The 25,565-nt window shown below is 43.6% G+C and overlaps 1 protein-coding gene across 1 annotated transcript in view; it reads right to left on the bottom strand.

Moving 5' to 3' along the window:
• LOC145344465 (kielin/chordin-like protein) overlaps positions 1–25,565 on the bottom strand; it is a 304,857-nt gene that overhangs the window by 115,135 nt on the left and 164,157 nt on the right. The window contains exons 10-14 of the mRNA XM_080191611.1: positions 23,638–23,763; positions 18,644–18,769; positions 7,186–7,302; positions 2,670–2,795; positions 107–184 (exon numbers count right to left, since the gene is read on the bottom strand). Of these exons, the coding sequence (XP_080047737.1) occupies positions 107–184; positions 2,670–2,795; positions 7,186–7,302; positions 18,644–18,769; positions 23,638–23,763 (573 nt within the window). The remainder of the gene's footprint in view (positions 1–106; positions 185–2,669; positions 2,796–7,185; positions 7,303–18,643; positions 18,770–23,637; positions 23,764–25,565) is intronic.

The raw sequence follows: 25,565 nt of genomic DNA, 5'->3' as shown, positions 1-25,565 counted from the left end.
GGAGATGAAGCACTTGGGCTGTGGATAGACATCCATGATCAATTCAGAATAATGACCTGAGTACTGGCATCACCCGTCGCTGCAAAACGGAGGGTGATATCCTCACCTGTACAATCAACCCCATTGGGTAGCAGGCTAAATCCAGGAGAACATTCACTTTGACAAGACTGGCAAGCACCATCAGCTGAAACAACAGATGGAATGTAAGGTTAGAAGTTTGTTATGCAAACTACAATGCTTCTTTATTTGTCTTACTGCAGGTTAAAATTACCTTTATGTTGTCCCCTCAAGCAATGCCAGACCAAGAACTGCACAGGTGTGTGGTAGAGTAAAATATCTTCAACTTTGCTCCAAATTGTGTTTGAGAAGTTTCACAAGCACTATAAGTTCACTCAGGGATCGGACAACAGTAAATATTACCCAAATATCAACAAGCAAGGGACCGATAGACGCAACAGGGAAAAGCTTTAAGAGCATCATGTGTGTTATTCTCAGTGCTGATATAAGCACAGAGATAAGAAGTAACAATCAGCATGGGTTCAGAATTTTAAACATGAATTCATAAAAATCAACTGGAATTCTTCAAAATGGTAAATCTAAATGAAAGACTTTACATAATAGTTAGATGAGACTGCCCAGTGAATAGAATTCGCTGACATTTTCAGAAGATTTCAGAAGTATTCCACACGTGAGGCTTCACAAAATTAAGATTCATGAGATTAATGACAAGCGGGCTAAGGAAAAGCAGATGGATATTAAATGTAGCAGATCAACAGAAAGTAATGCCAAGTGTAACAGGAAACAAAAAACATCTGTGCATCACGAAACCATGTCCATTAGGAACGATGAAAAGAGAAAGGTTTGGGTATAATCACGAACCACTGAAAGCACTCAATCAGGATAAGTAGACCATGTACCCAGGGTCATCTCATGACCACTTGACTGCAAGTCAAAAACTATTTACCTACACTGGCTATTTGAGAGACCGCATCTGAATTGTGTGAGCAATTCTGCACCCCGCACCACCTCACAGCGCCAAAGGCTCAGGTTCGATTCCCGGCTTGGGTCACTGTCAGTGTGGAGTTTGCACACTCCCCCCATGTCTACTTGGGTTTCCTCCAGGTGCTCTGATTTCCTTCCACTGTTCAGATATGTGCAGGTTAGGTGGATTGGCCATGCTAAATTGCCCTTTAGTGTCAGGGGTTTAGCAAGGTAAATGCCTGGGGTTACAGGGATAGGGCCTGAGTGAGATTGTGGTCAGTGCAGTTTCAATGAGCCGAATGGCATCCTTCCGCCCTGTAGGATTCTAGATTCTATGACATTGACGGGCTGGAGAAAATTCATAGGTAAGCAACAAAGATGATTAGATTACTCAGGTCTAAGAAATAACTCATAAAATTAAGTATTTTCACTGCAGAAAAGGAAAATGAAGGGACCATCGACAAGAATTTTTTTATTCCAAGAAGAATGCAAGATATAAATCCAATTTAATTAATTGACTTGGGCTGTTAAAGCAGGCGGGCATGAGTATTACATTGAAATTTCAAGTGAAGCTCCCTCCCCCACCCCCGACAGTGCACTGAAAAAGTAGAACATGAATAATATAGAAAAGCTATGAATCTCATCCAAAAGTATCTTTGTGTTGCCCAAAGTTGGGCACAGTTAAAGGCACTCGAATATAACCTCACAACAGTAGCTAATATGCTCACTGACTTTGATAGAAAAAGCTCAATAAGTCCATGGTTAGGAATGCACCTGAAGATAACAAAGATAAGGAAGGGGTGCAGAGGAGATTCACCAGGGTACTGCCTGGAATGGAACATTTAAGTTATGAAGAGAGGTTGGATAGGCTTGGGTTGTTTTCATTGGAGCAGAGGAGACTGAAGAGTGACCTGATTGAGGTGTTCAAGATTATGAGGAGCATGGACAGGGGTGGATAGGGAGCAGCCCTTCCCCTTAGGTGAAGGCTCAGTTATAAGGGGACACAAGTTAAAAGTGAGGGGTGGGGCGATTAGGGGGGATTTGAGGAAAAATTTCTTTACCCAGAGGGTGATGATGGCCTGGAATGCAGTGTCTGGGAGGGTGGTGGAGGCATATTGCCTCACCTCCTTTAAAAAATACCTGGATGAGTACTTGGCATGACATAACATTCAAGGCTATTGGCCAAGTGCTGGCAAGTGAGATTAGGTGGGCAGGTCAGAGTCAATGGGCCGAAAGGCCTCTTCTGCACTATAGTAGTTGGTGATTTTGTGAAAAGCAGAAAGATAGATGCCTGCTGTGGAACCCATGAAAATGTGTTTTACAGATATCCAGGATGAAACAAGCAAGATACAAGTTTAAATGTTGTGGAGTTTAGCTCAACTATCTTTGACTTTCCCAATCATGTTTAATTAAAATCCTTCCACTGAGCATGAGCCTTTAGATAGGGTTGCAGATAAACAGTTTTCCCACTGCAGTGTCAGGAGCTTTGGGCGGGAATTTCCAGCCATGCTGACCCCGAAATCGGAAGATCCCACCTGAGGTCAATGGACCTGTCCATGGTCCCATGCCCCACCCCTCCCCACTATTGCCATGGCAGGCAGAACAGGAAAATTCACCCATATAAGTCGACGCCTGTGACTCGTATCTGCGAGAATAGCACAGCATGTGTAAGAGACAGAGCGACTTACGAATGCAGGAGTGTCTGTCAAAGTGGAGCCGATATCCGGGATGGCAAGTGCAGTAGTAGCTTCCTGCTGTGTTGATGCAGTTATGCTCACAGTGACCATCTCCAGAAGTTGCACATTCATTGTTATCTTGGAACCAAGAGGAGTAATTAATACCCAATAGATATGTTCTACCCTCTTGTCTGTGATTAGGTGACTTTTTTAACATGATTTTCAAGTGAGATGTGACAGAGTATGGCTTCCACTTGTTCTGTATAACAATTTATATATCTCTCTATACATACATCTATATAGTGCATTTCACCCCTGTTCTCCAAGTTGACCTTATTTTCTTGACAAGCAACTTCAATTTGTTTCTCGTATATGGACATATTTCAAATTTAAATTTGTTTGTCCCATTTTTTTCCTCCCTTTCAGTGGGTTTCCCTCCAAAATGTATTTTCTCAGCTGAGCCCCCAGCCAATTCCCCTCCTACTTTCTGGAGGAACTTCAGTTTGAGACAAAGAGGGTGGCATTTATCGCCCTCACTGTAGCACAGTCGGCCTGTCATTGACTAATAACAGGTCTTTCAATCTATTGATGTCAACGGCTTTTACTGTTGCTCGCCCCCTCCATGGGGAATCGCCATTGGCGGGACTGGAAGGTCCCGCTGGCAGGAAGGGCCAGAAAATTTCCATCTCAGTCACTGATCTACCCTCCTGACCATCTATCTTCACTTGTTCATTTGTTCTGTTCTTCAGCTTTTTAATTCTATTATTGGATGTAGGCAGATGGATGCATTAGTATGTTCCAGCAGTGCCTCTCACCATCATCGCATAATCCCATCAACCATGGAGCAAAATCAACTAAAATTGACAGAACTGACCACACCATCCTCTTCCAAAGCATCTCCACTGGGTTAGACTGCTCTCACTTGGTTCCACTCTTATCTATCTAATTGCAGTTAGTATATCAGTTACAATAGTTTCACTTTCTGCTCCCTCTTTCAGTGACCCCCAAGGATCTACCCTTGGTCTCCTTCTGTTCCACGTTCAAACCCTGCTGCTTGGTGACATCATCCAAAAGTGCAGCTTCAGTTTCCACACGTATGCTGCTGAACTCAGCTCCACCCCACTATCACCTCTCTTGACCCCTCCACTATGAGACCACTGATCCAAATTCTGGGTACAGGATGGACAAAATTTCCTCTAGCTAAATATTGGGACAACCGAAGCTTTTTCCTCAGTCTCTGCCACAAATCCACCTCCCTCAGCCCTGACTCCATGATTTCCCTGGCAAACAGTCTGAGACTAAGCCAGACTCTCTTCAACACTAATGACATATTTAACATTATTTTGCTGCCAGTAAGAGTGCCCCTTTCCACCTCCACCACCTCACCTCCATCCTGCCTCAGCTGTTCTGCTTCTGAAACTTCCTCCATGCCTCTGTTTGCTTCAGACTTGACCACATTCCATCCTCTGTAAACCTGAATTCTTCCAAAACTCTGCTGTTCTAACTTATTCACCCCTCTCCCCACCAACCCCTCCCCCCCGCCCCCCATTCCCTCTATGCTTACTGACCTACACTGCCAGTTAAACAATCCTTCAATTTTAATCTTGTCCCCGTGCTCCATGGCTTGGCCTTTCCCTATCTCGATGATCTTCTCTAGCCGATTACACTCTAATTTTGGCCTCTTGATCATTCTGGATTTTAACTCCTCCACCATTGGTGGCCAGGCCTTCAGTTGCCTAGGCCCCAAGCTCTGGAATTCCCTCCTTAAACCTATTTATTTGTAAGTGTCACAATTAAGCTTCTACTAACACTGCAATGAAGTTACTGTGAAAATCCCCTAGTTGCCACACTCCGGTGCCTGTTTGGGTACACTGCAGGAGAATTTAGCATGGCCAATGCACCTAACCAGCACGTCTTTCGGATTGTGGGAAGAAACCAGAGCAACCCAGAGGAAAGCCATGCAGACACAGGGAGAAATGCAGACTCTTGCACAGACAGTGACCCAAGCTGTGAGTCGAACCTGGGTCCCTGGCACTGTGAGGCAGCAGTGCTAACCCTCCAACCTCTCCTCCTTTAAGACGCTCCTTAAACCTACCTCTCTGGCCAAGTTTTTACTCATCTGCCCGAATAACTCCCAATGTGGCTCACTCAGAATCATATTGTTTTATAATGCCCTCTGTGAAGCAGCTTGGGATGTTTTATTATATTAATGGCTCTAAAACAAGTTTGGTTGTTGTTGTCATTGCTGGAAACATGCCAACAGTTAACATCATGCCCAGTGAATATTACATAGCAAATCACTCATATGGTTGTAAAATGAGGTATAAAAGTCGTTTCTTTGTAAAAACATGTCACGGGAGATTTTCAGGTATGTCATAGAAAGAACATAATTGAAAATAGCCCTCCTGTGGCATTCCAAAGCAACAGTGAACAAGACCAGCCCAAAATGAATAATTCTATCAGGAATAGTTCCATTTCTCAAAATAAAACCCATTGGTCTGTGCTGATATCCCCACATGCTAGGAGTGGACAGAGCTTCTATACATTACCTGCAATCACTGAATATGGCCCAAAGTATTGTGTGAAAAACCAGTCTCCGATTTGTCCTGAGCTTACGCACATTAGCCATGTAAAAGGACAGCACGTTCTACACAATGAGATGTAATCAGTTGTCTGACAGAGTGCCAATAACACCAGATCACAGCTTGGAGTGATATATTTACTCCCACAAGCTCTTCAATGATCTATCAGTCTTGCAAACAAAAAAGCATGTGGCCTTTGCCACAGAGCTTGGCTCAATCATGCAGCAACATGTGATATTTGACTAGGAGCCTCCCGCACTTGGCAGCATTCACTGGAGAGTCAAATTCAAACCAACGTGACACCATTGGAATAGATATTAGTTCACTCGCTGAGTCAATATTCTAGCTTCTCCACAGCACCTTGTCAGGCTGCTGTGAAGAATTTGCAACTGCAAGAAACTTCTCAATGTCCACCACTGATCTATCACCTGGCACATATCCCATAGGTGTTCCCCTTATACCCACTGATGGCAGAGCAGCATGCCATGTTCATCTGGTTTTTGGTCGATCTCAGACAATCACCTTGGCAACAGCTGCCAGTGATGCACAGGCAGCTACAGGAAATGAAGAGAACTGAGTAAGGACTGCACACTGGTTAGCGCTGCTGCCTCATAGTGCCAGGATCCTAGGTTCAATTTCGGCCTCGGGTCACTGTCTGTGTGGAGTTTGTACATTCTCCCCATCTCTCTGTGGGTTTCCTCCCACACTCCAAAGAAGTGCAGGTTAGGTAGCTTGACCATGCTAAATTGTCCCTTAGTGTCCCTTACAGCATTCTCCCTGTATCTGCATGGGTTTCCTCTGGGTGCTCCGTTTCCTCCCACAATTCAAAGATATGTGGTTTAGGTTGATTGGCCAAGGGGATTGGCAGGGTAAATGTGTGGATTGTGGGAATAGAGCCTGGGTGGGATAGTGGTTGGTACAGACTCAATGGGCCAAATGGCCTCCTTCTTTGTACTGTAGAGATTCTACGATTCTATGATCAGTATCTAGAACCAAATGCAAAAGGCAGCACAGATAAGGACACCACCATGACCATAAGCCTTTTTTGTGACCTTTATAATCTTTACAGCATCTCTAGCCACATATGAAATATAATCTGTGAAGAAGTATTAATTCTGCACTTTTGATTAATAAACATGCAGAAAAGGTCAATAGATCCATTGTGCCTGTATCAGCTCTTTGTGAGGGTTATTTATGTACCACCACTCACCCTGTAGCCCTGCACATATTTCCTTTCCAAGGACATGCAAGTTTTTGAACTCCCTTTTGACGGTTCCTATTAAATCTGCCAGCAGTTCATGGTGGAAAACAACAATGCTATTTAAGAAGTAAATTTTCAACCCTTCCTATTTCATAGAATCCCAACAAAAAGAGACCAGTCAGCCGATAAGCCTGCACCGACAACAATCCCACCCAGGCCCTATCTCTGTAATATCATGTATTTACCCTGCTAATCCCCACGACACTAAGGGACAATTTAGGATGGCCAATCTACCTAACCTGCACTTCTTTGGAGTGTGGGAGGAAACTGAAGCACCTGGAGGAAACCCACAGTGAGGTGGGGAGAACGTGCAAACTCCACACAGACAGACACCCAGGGCTGGAATTGAACCCGGGTCCCTGGCACTGTGAGGCAGCACTGCTAACCACTGTGCCATGTGCCACCCAGAGCTTTTGCCTGTTTTGAATTTATATATTCTGATTACTAACTCTTCTGTCACAGGAAACAGCTTCTCCCCATTTACCCTATGTAATTTTGAACACCTCCGTTAAATCCCCCTTTAGCTGTCTCTGCTTGAAGGTGAGCAATCCCAGCTTCTCTCCACATAACTCAAGTCCAACATCCCTGTACCATTGCAATAAATCTTCTCCATATTATGCAAAACTGAATACTGGAACATGATCCACTCCCCCAAGAACCCATCCAAAAAAATGTAGTAGCCAACCTTGACAGTCACGCCCATTCATGTGCTGAGTGTATCCATGTGGACAGAGGCACTGGAAGCTTCCCACTGTATTCACACAGTGGTGGGAGCAGTTGCTCTTCTCACACTCGTTCACATCTGCCAACAGAAGACAAACATAGTATTCCATGGGTGCACAATAAGAAGGCATTATCACAAGTCTTCATCATTATTCTTTTTTAGATATCACCTGGCTTTTGTCCTGACAATATTGAGGAACGTTTGCAAAGAACGGAACAATATTGAGCCACCCAAAATCAGAGTGAAGAACTTCCAGGTACAGTCACTATACAGTTGGGCTATGTGAATAGTGCAGGCAGGACCTCTGCCTATTGCCCTGCCAGCATCCCAACCCTGGTCCATTTTCCTGGGCAGGGAATCATTTCCAATGCGGAGCAGACCCAGAATAGGATTCGGCCACAGAGGGAAGCCTGCCACCGTACTGCAATGACAGCACACCTGTAGCACCAGAAGACATAAGAGGAGATTTAAAAACGAATGGAAAAGCCCAAAGAGTAGTACTCCACTGGAACTGTCCTGCCCTCATGTTCACTGTTCACACCCTCAACTCTATCCTGGTGCTGGCTAAATTCGTACCTTACATTTACACAACGCAGAAGAAAAAAGGATATTTAGATCAGGGCTAAGTGTGTAGAGCCAGCTTTTTCAAACGGTCCTTCAGAAATAGAAAATTAAATACCTAGACCATTGCATACAGGGTGAAAAAGCACGTTCAGACTTATTTACAAACAAAATCATACAGAGAAACAGAAAAGTCGCTGAACTTCTTTTCAGTCCAGTATTAGAAGAGGACCAAATCTCTTGTGACACTCTAATCTTTTGAGTGAATCAATCATGTTTATCTTTCCTCAGTGTTCCAAGGTAAAATGGAATCATGGGCTCTTCTTCAACTTGTATGTGATCACACCAAAGCCAAAAATAGGCTGCCAGAGCAATAATAATTTTCGTGTGCATAAATTTCCTTTGAAGCAACTAAGCAGCCAAGCATGGTGGCACAGTGGTTAGCACCGCTGCCTTACAGCGCCGAAGGATCTGGGTTCAATTCTCAGCTCGTTTCACTGTCTGCGAAGTCTGCACGTTCTCACCGTGTCTGTGTGGGTTTCTTCCAGGTGCTCCAGTTTCCTCCCACAGTCCAAAAGATGTGCTGGTTAGGTGAATTGGTCATGTTAAATTCTCCCTCAGTGTACCCAAATAGGCACAGAGCGTCATGATTAGGGGATTTTCACAGTAACTTCATTGCAGTGTTAATGTAAGCCTACTTGTGATTAATAAGTAAGCTTTTAAAAAAAAAATTCACAATACGAAATACAAACCTGTAATGCACATTAATAGGTTGTGCTTCACACCTAATATCAATGGGAAATCACAACTCTGTACAAGCATTAACATTTCAAACATGCCATTCCAGCTGCCAGAATAACTTCATCTTAATTCGATTTCCAAATTGGCATTACTCCATCACTAGCAGGCTAACCATTTCTTGTCATCTGTTTTGAAATAGAGTGAAAAGAAAACAGCCTCTATTTTGATCACAAAAGAAGAAATTCCAGGTGAAATAAGGACATTGGCCTAGAATTTCCTCAGAGCTGTACAAGTTCCACTGCCATAGCTTTCCCCAGAAGTGCAGTGGAAAGTCCCACTTAAGCCCATACTTGTGGTCAACTTACAAGAGTGCAGCGAGGCCAGCTCTGAAAGAAATTCCAGCCCTAAAGTTCTTATTTGTCACAGTGCATTCAGTGAACCAGAGCGGCATGGTAGCACAGTGGTTAGCACTGCTGCTTCACAGCTCCAGGGTCCTGGGTTCGATTCCCAGTTTGAGTCACTGTCTGTGTGGAGTTTGCATGTTCTCCTTGTGTCTGTGTGGGTTTCCTCCCACAGTCCAAAGACGTGCGGGTAAGGTTGATTGGCCATGCTACGAAATTACTCCTTAGCGTCCAGGGATGCGTAGGTTAGAGGGATTAGTGGGTATAATATGTAGGGATATGGGGGTAGGGCCTGGGTGGGATTGTGTTCGGTGCAGACTCAATGGGCCAAAGGGCCTCCTTCTGCACTGCAGGGTTCAATGATTGGTCTCATTACCCACAGGAGTGAGAGCATTTTAATCTTTCACAAAGCCAAGATCTGACTCCATCAACACCTTTCAAAAACACAGATATCCTCGTTGTTCCACACAAGGAAAAAAATTGGAAGCATCTTGATATGTAAGGGGGTTGAGTTGGATAATCTCCAAAAAACAGGCGCTGGAACCACTTTGAGGGATTCGCTGATTGAAATTCCGGCAGGGATCCAGCTCCAGGCTGCCTGCTCATTATAATGGTTTGTGTTTTCAGCCAGTGCCAATCATGCCTCATTGGCTGCTTAGCATCACCGGGATTCCACCATCATAATTTTATAGCAGCACTTAACGTTAGCCCTCATTGTCTAAAACCAGCATTACCCTCTTAGAGCGAAGGTATATTGTGACTACAGCAGGGAGTGGCAGTGCTGCAGGAATCTGCGTGGCTCCTCCACACACCAGAAGCATTGTTCCAACATACCTTTGATCTGTTCTATCACATTTTTGCGACAGTATGACATTCAGTCTGTGCATGCAACCCACAAATGTGCAGGTTGTGCTTTGCAGACAAGAGCCAGGGACAAGCTTTTGTGTTACAGTACCCACCTCCTCTGCCGACAAGGCTCAAATGAAGCAAGCTTCAGCAGAATGAAGGCATAATGGCTGCTACTACCCTAATGGGCATCAACCTGAATGATTCACTGCATATGGTTGCACACTACTTAGAGAGTAAGGGAGTGAAATGCTTCTTGAATTGAGTCTATAGCGGAGCTGGCATGCCACACCCCCATTAGTAATAAAGCCTGCAATCCTAGCAAAGCCACATGCTTGTTCCCCCTGCTGGTGTCTGGCAAGGGAAGAAAAAACATTTTTGTTCTCTTTTCACAGGGAACATTAGTTCACTGATTGCCCAGATGCATTATCACTGGATGGCAATATTACAAACCTCTTTAACTGAGAAAGGAAGCTGATACATCAAAATTCATTTCCTGGGACACTTCCACAGCCACTGACAATGCCTTCCTTGTCCTGTTCTGAGATTGCAATAAGTGACAGATGACACTGAGAAACGCCTCACTGAATCAAAGACATCTCACACGTTGCTCCTCTCCGCTTCAGGTAGGAGAATCGTTCCATGAACAACATGGATAGATACGACCTCCTGCTGGAGCCCAGAGAAGAGTTACAGCACAGAAAGAGATCATTCAGCCCACTGTGTCAGCCCAGTCTAGTCCCAGTTTCTAGTACCCAGTCCGATATCTTGCAGGTTTTAGCACTTCACTGCCAATCTAGGTAGCTTTCAAATGAGTAATGGGTTTTAGCCTCCTACCCCATTTCCCCTTGTCCTGCACTTTGTTCCAGCAGCTTGTCTACTCTGTATGACTTCTGTTCATTCTCCTAGTCATGCTCAATTTCAAGAGCAATGTCTACTAGTGTGTCCACGGTTGGGAGCAGCTGATTTGTGCAGAAGCCTTGAAGTCAGCAAAATGTTAGTAAGCTTAGATAGTGATCTGGTGGCAATGAGGGCTTCCCTGGACCCTTGCTGCTGCATGTCTCCCATCCTCTGGGTCCTCCTTGCACTCTTCCTCTTTGCTCCTGGTCTGCCTCTGCCATAGAGGAATACATGTGATCCTCCTGCTCAAGGTTGTGGGGACAGTTAGAAGTCTTACAACACCAGGTTAAAGTCCAACAGTTTATGTGGAATCACAAGCTTTTGGAACACTGCTCCTTCATCAGGGTTGTGGAGGGCACAGCAGACCGCCATGATGCAGAAGACCCTCTGGGGGCTTGCTGAAGAGCACTGTCGGAGCAGTTCCAGGCCGTGGAACCACATCTTGAGCGGGCCAATGCACTGCTCAATGACAGAATTGGTGGGCTTCATTATAGCAGGTCTCTGCCTCAGTCTCAGGCCTTCGCACTGATTAGCCCTGACTTCAGCAGGTAGCCCTCTCCCCCCCATAAGCATCCCAGAATCCTGGGGTGGTCCTCCAAACCCCGGGGATATCAGAGTGCCCCAGGCTGAAGCTGTCATGCTATTGTACACAATGCACCTGGGCAATCAGGGCATGAATCATGTCTTGTAGCCTGATGGGGAGTCAGATGCGGCCAAAAATCATAGAATCCCTACAGTGCAGAAGGAGGCCATTTGGCCCACTGAGAATGCGGGTTGATGGGTTCTTGATAAGAGAGGGGATTAAGGGTTATGGGGAGAGGGCGGGAAAGTGGAACTGAGCAGCGACAGATCAGCCATGATCTTATTGAATGGCGGGGCAGGCTCGAAGGGCTAGATGGCCTACTCCTGCTCCTATTTCTTATGTTCTTAATGCACGAACTCTCCGAATGAGCATCTTACCCAGGCCCACACCATCCCCATTAACCCACTTACCATTGCTAATCCATCTAACCTACACACCTTGGGACATTAAGGGGCAACTTAGCTTGGCCAATTCACCTAACCTGCACATCTTTGGACTCTGGAAGGAAACCGGAGCACCCGGAGGAAACCCACACAGACGGGGGGAAACGTGCAGATTCCACACAGACAGTGACCCAAGGCTGGAATTGAACCCGGGTTCCTGGCACTGTGAGGCAGCAGTGCTAACCATTCAGCCAATAGGTTACAGTGTGTTGAAACGTATGTCAATAATATCAAATTGCAAGCTCTCTTTTTAATATATTTTAAGTACTTTTTTAACAACACACAGATTTAACCCTTGATCATTAAGAGAACGAGCAGTATTTGTTCATCTTTTATAAGTATATAACCCGTTGTGTTATTTTTGTCCTTACATTTAAATTAAGATGAACTTGTTATATTATGTTTGTACTTTCAATCAAGCAAGATCTACAATATTGGAATGTTCATAGTTGTGCAAACAACAGAAAAGGACCATTGGCAACAGAGACCATGATCCATCAACCTGTATGAAAAATTGGAACCCAGCCCAGGAACTAAGGTTGAGTCTCAGTTATTATTTTACCACAAGATTGGTCCTCAAACTCATACAGCTTAATACTAGGTATGTTCACAAAGAGATTGGTGGGTGAGATCTTACCGACCATTCACGCCACGCTCCCGCTGCAGTGAAGTCAGAGAATTTGGCAGCCATCACTCCCTGGCAGCAATAAGGAGCTGCCAACTTCACCACGGTGGGACGGGAAAATCCCACCAGCGTGAACAGTGATAAGATTCCAGCCAAAGTCTTCTTTTGCAAAAAAGGTATTCAAATCATTAGATTAGAAGAAAGTTTAGAAACAAAATATCATACAAAGTATAAAATTGCATGTCTGAAATAAGGTTAAAAGAACAGTGCCCAAAGACGTGAGGGTTAGGTTGATTGGCCATGCTAAATTGCCCCTGAGTTTCCCAGGATGCATAGGTTAGAGGGATTAGTAGGGTAAAAGGTGGGATTTTTGGATAGGGCCTAGGTGGAATTGTTGTTGGTGCAGACTCAATGGGCTGAATGGCCTTCTTCTGCACTGTAGGATATCTATGATTCTATGAACACATCAAACAAGTTCATTGTTCTATGATCAAGATTAATTTTGCACAAAAGATGAGACCAATTAAGCTAAATTAAAGAAAATGTCAGCTACTCAATGGGTGACCAGATATCACCTGGAGAGTGAGGATCTGGAACGTTCCCTGAGAGTTAAAATTCCCATTTTCAGGAACACTGCTAATTAGCCATATTCTGACTAAAATATCTTTCCAAAAGAAGGAAGAAGATTCACACTTTCATGGAACTGATCGCCCATCAAAAGGCACAAGAGGGTTCTTGGATATGATGAGAATATTTATGTTCTTTTGGGTTAATTATTTTAAATTTGTTTAAGTGTAGAAAGAAGACGGAGAATGAGCACTTATGAGAAGATTTGATTGTACGCCTGTACAATTCTTATATATTTTGATTTAATTCTATATTATAATTCCATGGTTCTATATTACAACCCTGTACTAAGGTATATTTTTCTTTAAGTAAGATGTATTTGAGTTCTCTAGCTGAAGATTCTCATCTTACCTTATGGGTCTAAAGCCTTGGTCGAAACCTGAGAGTTAACATCAATTACCGGTGTATTGGCTTGATTCCAACTGGAACCCATCCAAAAGTCCAACAAGCACCTGTCACACTTCATGTACAGTTTTGCAACTTGAAGCAACTATAAAAGCACTTGTAGAAGTATGGCAACAACCAGAAGAAATGAATTAGCAATTAACCTGTAAGCAGTTAATGATCCCTTTAAATAGAGCTGCACGAGGATTATTTCTCCTGCTTAATGTATGTGAGCTATGAAGGTAAAGAGAGAACGTTGGCTGAAATGTTGAGTTCCAAAGTGGAGCTGCTGACATCAAATTATTGTTACATGTTAATTCATCGGCTGGCTATGCATATGCTCCCAGACAACGCTGCACTGAAGCCTTCACCTAAATAGGGTCCAGTGAACTTCACTGCATTGTGTGACCTTCCGCCACTGAAATGGTCATCTTCGAGCTTTCCAAGCTGGTTGAGGTCATTATTGGTGGAAATGCCACTCACCAAGAACTCTCACCCAGTCAGAAGCTGGCAGCTCCTTTTTGCTGCCAGGGAGTGGTGGCTGGTGGAGGCATTGCATCCACCAGAGACCCACACTGTGGCAATGGGCAGCATGGCAGTACTGTGATTAGCACTGCTGCCTCACAGCACCAGGGACTCGGGTTTGATTCTCAGCTTGGGTGACTGTGCGGAGGTCTGCACATTCTCCCCGTGTCTGCGTGGGTTTCCCTCGGGTGCTCCAGTTTCCTCCCACAGCCCAAAATTTCATGCTGGTTAGGTGCATTGGCCATGCTAAATTCTCCCTCAGTGCGCCCAAACAGGCACAGGGGTGTGGCAACTAGGGGATTTTCACAGTAACTTCTTTGTAGTGTTAATGTAAGCCTACTTGGGACGCTAATAAATAAACTTAAACAATCTCGGCCAAAGGTAAGGGAGGGTAGGATGGCAGGTAGAATTCTACACTAGGACAAGGGGGTAACTTTTAGCTACTATTCCCTACCCAATGGCAGTTCCCACGATTAAACGCAGAATGCCTATGATGGAACCGCCCATTTCCCTAACAGTCAGGCCAACTGGGCGGCACGGTAGCACAGTGGTTAGCACTGCTGCTTCACAGCTCCAGGGACCTGGGTTCAATTCCCAGCTTGGGTCACTGTCTGTGTGGAGTTTGCACATTCTCCTCGTGTCTGTGTGGGTTTCCTCTGGGTGCTCCAGTTTCTTCCCATAGTCCAAAGATGTGTGGGTTAGGTTGATTGGCTATGCAACAACAAAAAAATGTCCCCTTAGTATGCTGAAATGTGTAGGTTAGAGGGATTAGTGGGTAAATATGTAGGGATATGGGAGTAGCACCTGGGTGGGATTGTGGTCAGTGCAGACTTGATGGGCTGAATGGCCTCTTTCTGTACTGTAGGGTTTCTATGAATGCAGATGGTTCGTAGAGCAAATTAGTACAAAAATGTCTGTCTCCAAAATGCCAATTTCATTAAAGCCACATGGAGCAATAAGAGATACCCTCAAGTAGCTGCCTCACCATGTTTTGAATTTGGAAACTCCAAAAGGGTTTGCTGGGCAGCCTTTGGGAGGATGTGGGAGGAAAAGCATGCAGCCCCTTTTAATCCTCAAGTCACCACTAAAGTGGTGGACTCAGGAGTAATTGATGCGAATGATCTGCAACTGCTGGAATGCCACTTCAGCACCTTTGGTCCTCCCACTTCACTGGGAGAGGTTTTGTCACTACGAGGAGACTGACGGGGGCGGGGGGATGCAGGGGCCATGCTGATGACTAATTTGACCCAGCCACCATATCACCCACAGCAATGAGCTGCATTAAATCCAGTCCATTATCTCTCATTTCTTACTTCATTCCAAACAGTGGCACAATGGTTAGCACTGCTGCCTCATGGCACCAGGGACCTGGGTTCAATTCTGGCCTTGGATGACTGTAAAGAATTTGCATGTTCTCCCCATGTCAGCATAGGTTTCCTTTGGTTTCCTCCCAAAGTCTAAAGATGTGCAGGCCAGGCGGACTGGCCATGCTAAGTTGCCCCGATGTGTTGGCTAGGGGGATAAGGGGATTAATATGTGGGAAGGGTAGAATGCTCTGTCAGAGAGTTGGAGCAGACCTGATGGGCCAAATAGCCTCCTTCTGCACTGCAGGGATTCTATGAAGTAAAGCGACGCAAGGTTATCCCAGTATTTCACCAAAATGTACCACTGACACAGTCTGCCACCTTTGCAAACACTCGGTGGGGGATGAGATGTATGTCTGACTGGCACACAAAGAAATAACTTACTACTGTGCTTCCATAGCCACAAGTGGAGTCGTGGTAGGATTCCAAGCTCTCATTTTTGACTAAGTAAAGACAGAAAAGCCAAGTAAAATACAGGATTAAAGATCATTCAGACCATCAGAGGCTGGAAACATCTGGCATGACTGAAGCCGTTCAATAGTTTCAGTCTTTGGCACCGGTTATTGGATAGAGGTGGTCCAGAGTTCTCGCTGCAGTACTTTTATTTTAAATTTGGTTTGCAGACCCTAATCCATCATTTGAACTCAAATGAAAATGCTATTATGTTGTCAGAAGCAGTTTTCATCATTTGTACCCACATCAGTACAAGCTGACATTTCAGCAGCGGAAGAGGCCCAGCAGTCGGCTGTCATTTTTTTAAACTTTGACCCAAATAGACCACCATCAAGGGGCCTAAACCATTTTGCAGGTGCCAAGTGGAGCAGTCTACTATTGATGGTGAATTTAGAAATGCTGAAAATCAACTAGCCTTGACTCCACGATGTTGGACAAGTCGGACATGATGAGAGTGGGTGGATGAGTGGGCAGTGACAGGGGAGCAGGGAAGTCAGAACGAGATTTCTGATAAGATCTCCCTGAACAATACTTGTAATTATAAAGCTTGATTTGGGTAGCATTAGTGATGGAGCATGTTAAAGGTCTGAAACTCTAACGAGGGAATGCAGCAAGATGGCACAGTGGTTAGCTATCTCACAGTGCCAGGGACTCAGGTTCGATTCCAGCTTGGGTCACTGTCTGTGTGGAGTTTGCACTTTCTCTCTATGTCTGCATGGGTTTTCATTTGGGTTTCATTTGAGTTTCCTCCCACAGTTGAAAGATGTGCAGCTTAAGAGGAATGGCAATGCTAGATTGCCCCTTAGTGTTCCAAGATGTGTAGGTTAGATGGATAAGCCATGGTGAATGTGTGGGGTTGTGGGGAAAGGGCCTAGGTCTGTCAAAGTCAGTGCAGAACTGACGGGCTGAATGACCTTTTTTTGCACTGCAAGGAAACTATAAATATCCTGAGGTTGTACGAGCTTAGGTTCAACCTAGATGAGCACACAGTGAAAAAATGAAAACAGGAAGGGCTGGAAACTCCCAGCAGGCCTGGCAGCATTTGTGGAGAGCGAAACAGTTCAAATGACTCTTTACCAGAGCCAGGACGAGTGAGTGAGGCACCCAGTTTTTTAATAACAGCAAACTGCAAGAGTTGCAGCATCCCCTATGTTAAGCTGAAGAAAAATCTTGCTCACCCAATACTTGATATCAGCCAGATATATATAAGGGTCGAGAGCTTTAAGTTTTTAGGTGTCCAGATCAGCAAAAACCCGTCCTGATCCCCCCATGCTGACACTATAGTTAAGAAAGCCCACCAATGCCTCTACTTTCTCAGAAGATTAAGGAAATTTGGCATGTCAGCTACGATTCTCACCAATTTTACAGATGCACCATAGAAAGCATTCTTTCTGATTGTGTCACAGTTTGGTATGGTTCCTGCTCTGCCCAAGACCACAAGGAATCACAAACCAGCCTCCCATCCATTGACTCTGTCCACACTTCCTGCTGCCTCAGCAAAGCAGCCAGCATAAATAAGGATCCCACACACCCTGGACATTCTCTCTTTCACCTTCTTCCGTCAGGATAAAGATATAAAAGTCTGAGGTCACGTACCAACCGACTCAAGAACAACTTCTTCCCTGCTGCTGTCAGACTTTTGAATGGACTTACCTTGCATTACGTTGATCTTTCTCTACACCCTAGCTATGACTGTAACACAACATTCTGCACTCTCTCCTTTCCTCCTCTGTGAACCGCATGCTTTGTCTGTATAGCGCGCAAGAAACAATACTTTTCACTGTATGTTAATACATGTGGCAATAATAAATCAAATCAAATATTGACAGTTATTGAGACTGAAAAGTTATATAATAACATTCATAATAAAAGCAAGAAGTGCTGAAAGCATGACAACCATAATCTAGGAAGAAAGGTAATTGCAATGTAAAGGTGCTCAGCAGAGCAAGAGTTAACACGGGACTGAGGAATGGCACCGTCCACAGTATGATGTATAGAAGCACATGGTAAGTGACAACAGGGAGAGAACAGCCTGCAGCAACACACTGTCAGTAAAAAGCTAGCCTGCATGGTGAACAGTTCCATGCATAATAACCTGAGATCTGTGAATAATTAAAGATTAACAATAACCTGCTCATATTTAAATCAACAAGCCTTAGAATCTCATTGAGACATCTAAAGAATCCATAATACAACATTTATGGCAGCAAGCAGCACCATATTATGACAGTAGTGTAATATCTTGGCAACTCTTCATCACAATTATATAAAATAATGACTATTCACTCCTTCAGATTTTGCTTGCCCAGTTGCGATTGGCAAGTTTTATTTCAAATTTCAAGAATTCCTGATATTCTTGCTGGTAATAACAGAAATAAGGAATCTTCTGACAAGTATAGTTAGAGACTCTCATCAGTAAGGGCACCAAACTGAGACTTTTCTTCTGGCTATCTGGAAATTTCAGGGTCAGGATCCCAAACGGAATGGAACTAAAGGATTGCATGAGTGTTCCTTCAAATTGTTCCTCTGAAAATCTGAGCATTAATTCCTGTGATTACAAATTGGAGTTTCATCGCCCAAGACTGTCATATTGGAGCTGAACCTAATAGCTGCTTTTCTGATCTTAGTATGAAGAAGTCCAAGGGTGGAATTCTCCCATCCCACCCTCCACGGGAATTGTAGTGGGTGGGACACAAACCATGCAACAGTCCATTGACCTTGAGTGGGATTTTTCTGACCTTGGAAGTGACCGTGGCCAGAAAGTCCTGCCCAAGAGCATAGAAGATGGACTTTATTATATCAGTTGTTGATTTGAGTTGGTCATGAGAACAATTTGAATGCACCATATTCAAGCAATGCACAATGGTGTCAATGCAAGGAGTTATTGTGACTAGTCATTGGTCGTTTTATGGAAGTGAACACTGTAGTATCACAATGTGTAGGAAATAAGGGGAGGGGACACATACCTACACACCTCTGTCCATCGGTGAGCAACTCATAGCCGAGGGGGCATACACACTTGAAACTACCCATTGTATTAATGCACTGGTGCTCACAGAGTGTGTCTCCGTGTATTTCACACTCATTTACATCTAAAAGCACAGAGAGAAGCACAGTAAATGTCATTGTTTTCAGAAATGGAACCACCCAATACAGACTACACCAAAAATTAGCATTTACTACATATTATCATCATTTATTACTCTAATAAGGCTAATTATCAGTGCTCACCATACTAACCATTATGTCTTGTTAAATTAATCACCAGGACTTAATATACTGATAATTAAAAATTAATATTTAGTGGCATAACACAACACACAATTCTTCATAATTTAAAATGCTAAGCACTGGCATTTGCTACAGCAATTAACACGTAGAAAATAATCATTTGTTTTTAAAGTATTAATCTGCAAATGTCATTGCAAACACTAACACTAATCAACACCCACTATCCAAATTATCAACATTTATTTCAATAATCGTTCAAATCCATTAATGTAGCACCTTTCACAATCTCAGGAGATTCCACTTATTCTGAAGTTAAGTCACTGCAGTAACATAGGGAAGACAGGAGACTATACTAACCCTTAACTACCTGTAATAATTATTAATACATTAATTAATACTAAACATTTACCAGAACAATCATTAAAATTTACAGGATTGATGTTATAAGAACTGAAGAAATAAAAGCAGGAGTTGGCCGTATGGCCCTTCAAGTCCACTCCGCAATTCAACAACATTTCGGTTCATCTTGGAATCATAGAGTCCCTACAGTGCCGCAGGAGGCCATTCGGCCCATTGTGACCGCACCAACTCTCTGAAAGAGCATATTATCCAGGCCCACCACCACCATGCCCCACCTCCCTCCACCACCCCATCCTAACCCCATAACTCCACGCATTTAGCATGTCCACCAAACCTGAAGATCTGGGAACAAACCAGAACAGATAAGCGAAACCCACACAGATATAGGGAGAACGTTCAGACTCCTCAGAGTCACGCAAAGCCAGAATTGAACCCAGGTCCTTGGCACTGTGGGGCAGCAGTGCTAACCATTATGCCGTTATGTAGCCCAACCTCAATGTCTACCTCAATTCCACTTTCCCATACTTTCCCCATAATCTCTTAGCTCTCAAAAACATATTGACCTCTCTCTTATACGAACGCAATGACTGAGCGTACTAAATGTTCTGGGGTGGAGAATTTCAAAGATTTGCAACTATTTAATTGAAAAGATTTTTCTTCATCCCAGTCATAAATGGTTAACCCCTTATTCTTAGCCTGAGATCTCAAGTCCTTGACTCCTAAGTCAACAAAAACAATTTTGACATCTAGTCAAGCTGCTTAAAAATCCTTATATATTTCATTGAGATTACCTCTCATTCTTCTAACCACAGGAGAATATGGGCCGACACTACTCAAACTCTCCTGATGGGACAATCCTTTCATCTGAGGAAAAAGACCAGTGTACATTTGTTGCACTTCCTGAGGAGAAGAAGGTCCCTCCTTAGGTTAGGAGACCAAAACTGCAAAGTACTCCAGATATGGTCTCACCAATACTACTTAAAATTGTAGTAAGACTTCTTTAATTCTTAAACATTAATCTCAGTAATTAAATCCAGCATACCATTTGCCTTCCTATTTGTTTACTGTATCTCCATGTTAACTTTCTGTGGGTTGTGTACACAGGTACTGCTGAATGAAAACATTCCCCAGTCTCTCAACATTCAAAGATAATGGAAGGAATTTTCCCAATCCCGCCTAACAAGGGAATCGTAGTGTGCGGGATGGACCATGTGAAAGTCCATTGACTTTGTGTAGGAATTTCTGGCCTTGGGGCAAGTACGGCTGGAAAATCCCACTCTTTCTGTTTTTTTTAAGGATTGTCCTACCAAAGTAAATAACTTCACACTTTATCACATCTTATTCGATCGACTCCATGATCATTCAGTCAACCTTTTTGTGTCTTTTTGCAGCCTTTTTGTGTCCTCCTCAATATTCACTTTTCCACCTAACTTTATATCAACAGAAAACTTTGACATGTTGCAAAAGATCCCCTCATTTAAGCAATTCATATGGACTTTAAATAGCTGAGACCCAAGTCCAGATCCTTGCAGTCCTCCTGTTATGGAAAGAGTCTGGAGAGAACTGAAACCCTTGGAGGCATTCCCTCACTATTTGTAACCAGATAATAAGGGGAGATGTGGTGGCACAGTGGTTAGCACTGCTGTCTTTCAGCACCAGGGATCTGGTTCAATTCCTGACTTAGGTCACCATCTGTATGGATTTTGCACATCATGCCCCTGAATGTGTAGGTTTCCTCTGGGTGCTCTAATTTCCTCCACCAGTCTGAAAGACGAGTTGATTAGATGCATCGGCTATACTAAATTCTCTGAGAGCACCCAAACATGCGCCGGAGTGTGGCAATTAGGGGATTTTCACAGTAACTTCATTGCAGTGCTAATGTAAGCCTATTTGTGACGCTAATAAATGTTAAACTTTCATCAGTTTGCTTTAGAAAAGGAAGATGGATGTGTCTTAATCAGCTCCCCTAAATGTACAGTCAGTTTGAAAAACAGCAGCAAGCTTTTATGGATTTAAATAAAGGATAGTATTTATTCATGCATTTGCCTCAAAAGTCTAAACGATCCAACATGCATGTACACAGACTTAAGAAATTCATCTGAAGAGACCAGAGAGCCTTGCTCGAATACAAGGTTAAAAAAAGACTTGTTGGACATGTGTAAGAGCAGAGAGCTGCCAGGTGACATAATAATAGGATTCGTCCTCATGGCTTACTGTGTCCATCCGTACCTTTATGAGCTGGTCACAACATAAAAAAGAGATATCACTTTATGCCCTGTCTTAGTTATGATCGATTCTGCATAAAATGAATTGGCAAAATGGTTGGGTGAGTCACTACAACCCGTTTTAAACAAGTTTTCCACGTACTTGGTGGAGTATTTCTTCACTTCTGCAAACACCATGCAGGATTTGCGTATCAAAAGTGATGCTGTGTCTATGTCTTCATTTAACACTGCTAGCCTATTCACCAATGTGCCATTCAAAGAACCATGGACAGTTGCACTGCAGCACCATATCATGGCGATCTAGACCTGCTGTCACTGTCTGAATCAGAATTCATTGAAATGATGAACTCAGTAGCTCGTGCAGTTAAATTCAGTTTTGCTGGCACCATGCATGGCCAAATAGCTGGTGTTGCTCTGGGTCCAGCTCTCACAAACATCTTTGTTGACTTCCATGAGAAACATTTCTTCGATGGAATGACAAATAACCTCCAACCCCATTGCATATTTCTGATATGTAAATGATATGTTTGCTATATTTGAATCTGCAGCTGCATGTAAGAATTTCCTTACATAGGACTCCATCCTGCACTGAAATGTATCTTTCAAATGGAGCAGCCAATAGAGCTGCCCTTCTGCAGTGTGCTGAGCTGAGAAATCTGTCAGTGGGTTCCTTACTACTGTCAACTGCAAGTCTACCTCATATGCACTGGGATTCCTACATTGCATGGACTAGAAGATTAGCCTTATTGGCAATCTGATAAATTGGATCCAAGTCATTTGCTCACTGGGTTAGCTTGATACTGAAATAGAGCACATTCAAAGTCATCCAGTGGAATGATAGCTACTCTGATCAGATCATTGTTCGCGGTTTATCATGCAAACTGATAACTGGGCCAAAGAGAAGTGTCCACTCTACCTCACATTACCCTGAAAGGGAAAGGATGGAGCTGGCTGTTTCACACTGCTACTATGCTTTAACAGCATGAATGGTATTCACGGCTAACAGTCAGGCTCGCAGTGTGACTCACTTACACGTGCAAGAAGCTACATATGTTCAGACGCAGGGCCTCAACCTTTGCAAACAGAAGGAACATATGCATACATTGCACCTTTTTCAACTAAACAAAATAAGTGACAGGGAAATGCCATGACCAGAGTCAACCTACTTGGTTCAAATTTAAACAAAGCTTGACAGTTAACCATCAATCATCAGTTAACTGATGCATTTTCCATGTCAACAGCTCTACCAATCAGAGTTCACTTGCCAATTCATTAGCACTCTCTACTCATGCAGCGTAAATTGTTTCCTTTACAATTTGGATATCTTATGAATTGCTCTGATGAGTGCAAGATGAAAAGCTTCAAAAGCATCTGCCTTTTTTCAGCAATATCCAAATTCTGTACCACTAAATGATTATATCACAAATTAGCCAAGACCTTTGGAAAATGTTGAGGCTACCAAGGAAAGAATTTCATTGAAGTTACTAATGTCCACATAAGAAGATAACCCAATGGTTAAATGTTCATGTTATTGTAAAATACATCATTTTATGTTTTTAGTTTGTACATTTAAAATTTCAACTGGTCTTGCTAAACTATTTTCAAAACCTTTTGCATAATTTCCTTGCTCATTTTTGAAGAACATTTTAACATGTAATTCTGACTGATGAATCAGATTTGCTGATTTTAAAGGCCTTGTGGTTTATAATTGCTTTCCTTGCTTAAGTTTGGACATTCTCATATCTTCAAATTTGAATTGTTGTTATTTTGTTTTGTGCATAGCTAACAAAATGTGATGGCAAAAGCATGACAGACACCACATGTGTGCTAGATACATTACTATATTGTAATCCAGTCCAACAATGTACAGGTTAGGTGCAAAGGCCATGCTAATTTTCCCCTAATGTCCGAAGATGTGTAGGTTAGGTGGATTGGCCCTGGTAAATGCACAGGGTTACAGGAATAGGGTGGAGGGGAGATCCTGGATGGGATGCTCTTTCAGCAGGTCAGTGCAGACTCAATGGGCCGAATGGCCTCTTCTGCACTGTAGGGATTCTATGGTAATGTTTTTATTGAGCTGTATACCTCACCAAGAATTGGACTTTGCTGGCTTTTCATTCATAAGCCTCCATTTTGCAACATACCTTTACAGGTTAGACCATCAGCAGCAAGTGAATATCCATTGTCACAGGAACAAAAGAAGCTCCCTATTGTGTTAGTACATGTTTGCTGGCAGGTCTTCTGACTGTTGTCTGAGCATTCATCCCAATCTGTTAAAGACACAAAAAGTAATCTCACATCAAGCATTACATTTAAAGTTTGTGATAATTAAAGGGGATATATAACAATATAGCCATCCGGTTCAGCAGCTATGATGAGGGTAAGTGCACAATGTGGAGGGATAAGTTATATATGCAGCCTCCAGTGAAGTCACAGCAATTAAACAGATTCTGATAAACAGATTCTTTTATAATATTCTAGACTCACCTGCTGATCCATCTCTTTAGGCCATGAGTAGATAAACCATAAATAGGGTAGCCATATGTTTGATTTTATACCACACAGTCCGGTTTCCAATGGTCAGTTGCCTGCCCAGAGTCCATCGCTGCCTTTCTGTCCAGTGTTTTTATTTTGGGGTCAGGAAGGCGAATGGGATGCTGGCCTTCATAGCGAAGGGGATTGAATATAAAAGTAGGGAGGTCTTGCTGCGGCTGTATAGGGCATTGGTGAGGCCGTAGCTGGAGTACTGTGTGCAGTTTTGGGCGCCGCACCTGCACAAAGATATTTTGGCCTTGGAGGGAGTGCAGAGGAGGTTTACTCGGCTGATACCGGAGTTGAGGGGGTTGAGCTATGAGGAGAGGCTGAATAAACTAGGCTTGTACTCGTTAGAGTTTAGAAGAATGAGGGGAGATCTCATTGAGACATATAAGATGATGAATGGGATGGATAGGATAGAGGTGGAGAGACTCTTCCCGCTCAGAAAGGACAGTAGGACTAGGGGGCACAGCCTCAAGATAAAGGGGGGGCGGTTTAGAACGGAGTTGAGGAGGAACTTCTTCACTCAAAGGGTGGTGAATCTCTGGAATTCTCTGCCCGTTGAAGTGGTGGAGGCTGCCTTGCTAAATATTTTTAAGACGCGGGTTGATGGGTTTTTGATAGGAGAGGGGATTAAGGGTTATGGGGAGAAAACGGGAAAGTGGAACTGAGACACGACAGATCAGCCATGATCTTATTGAATGGCGGGGCAGGCTCGAAGGGCTGGATGGCCTACTCCTGCTCCTATTTCTTATGTTCTTATGTTCTTATGTAATCCACAGAGGCTTAGTTCCAGACTGCGAAGCTGGCTCACAAATTTGGATAAGTTTGCCTCACCAGCTGCTAGTGCAACCCCATGCCCAGCTTTCAAAGTATTGGCCTTCTAAGTACAAGCAGTCCTCATGGTAATAAATTGTGCGCTCTCCTAACACTGTAAACAAAGCCCCAAGCAAGAATGGTCAACATGAGACAAACAGGCTTGGGATGAAGGGGGTTTTCAGTGCTTCTTCCAGAGGAGTGTTTAAACTCAGGACAATAACTGACTTGAATCAGCCACCTCCACAGATAAGAACATAAGAAATAGGAGCAGGAGTAGGCCATCTAGCCCTTCGAGCCTGCCCCGCCATTCAATAAGATCATGGCTGATCTGAAGTGGATCAGTTCCACTTTCCCGCTTTCTCCCCATAACCCTCAATTCCCTTGTCTGTCAAAAACCTATCTACCCGTGTCTTAAATATATTTAGCGAGGCAGCCTCCACCACTTCAACGGGCAGAGAATTCCAGAGATTCACCACCCTTTGAGTGAAGAAGTTCCTCCTCAACTCAGTTCTAAACTGCCCTCCTCTCATCTTGAGGCTGTGCCCTCTAGTCCTGCTGTCCTTTCTGAGCGGGAAGAATCTCTCTACCTCTACCCTATCCATCCCCTTCATTATCTTATACGTCTCTATAAGATCCCCTCCTCATCCTTCTAAACTCCAACAAGTACAGACCCAGTCTATTTAGTCTCTCTTCATTGTCTAACCCCCTCATCTCCGGT

Source organism: Carcharhinus amblyrhynchos, chromosome 6, assembly GCF_965287045.1.
Source record: "Carcharhinus amblyrhynchos chromosome 6, sCarAmb.v2.hapA, whole genome shotgun sequence".
In the NCBI taxonomy this organism is placed as follows: domain Eukaryota; kingdom Metazoa; phylum Chordata; class Chondrichthyes; order Carcharhiniformes; family Carcharhinidae; genus Carcharhinus; species Carcharhinus amblyrhynchos.
Note: the sequence above shows the minus strand (reverse complement) of the source record. Positions and strands in the feature narration are given on the sequence as shown.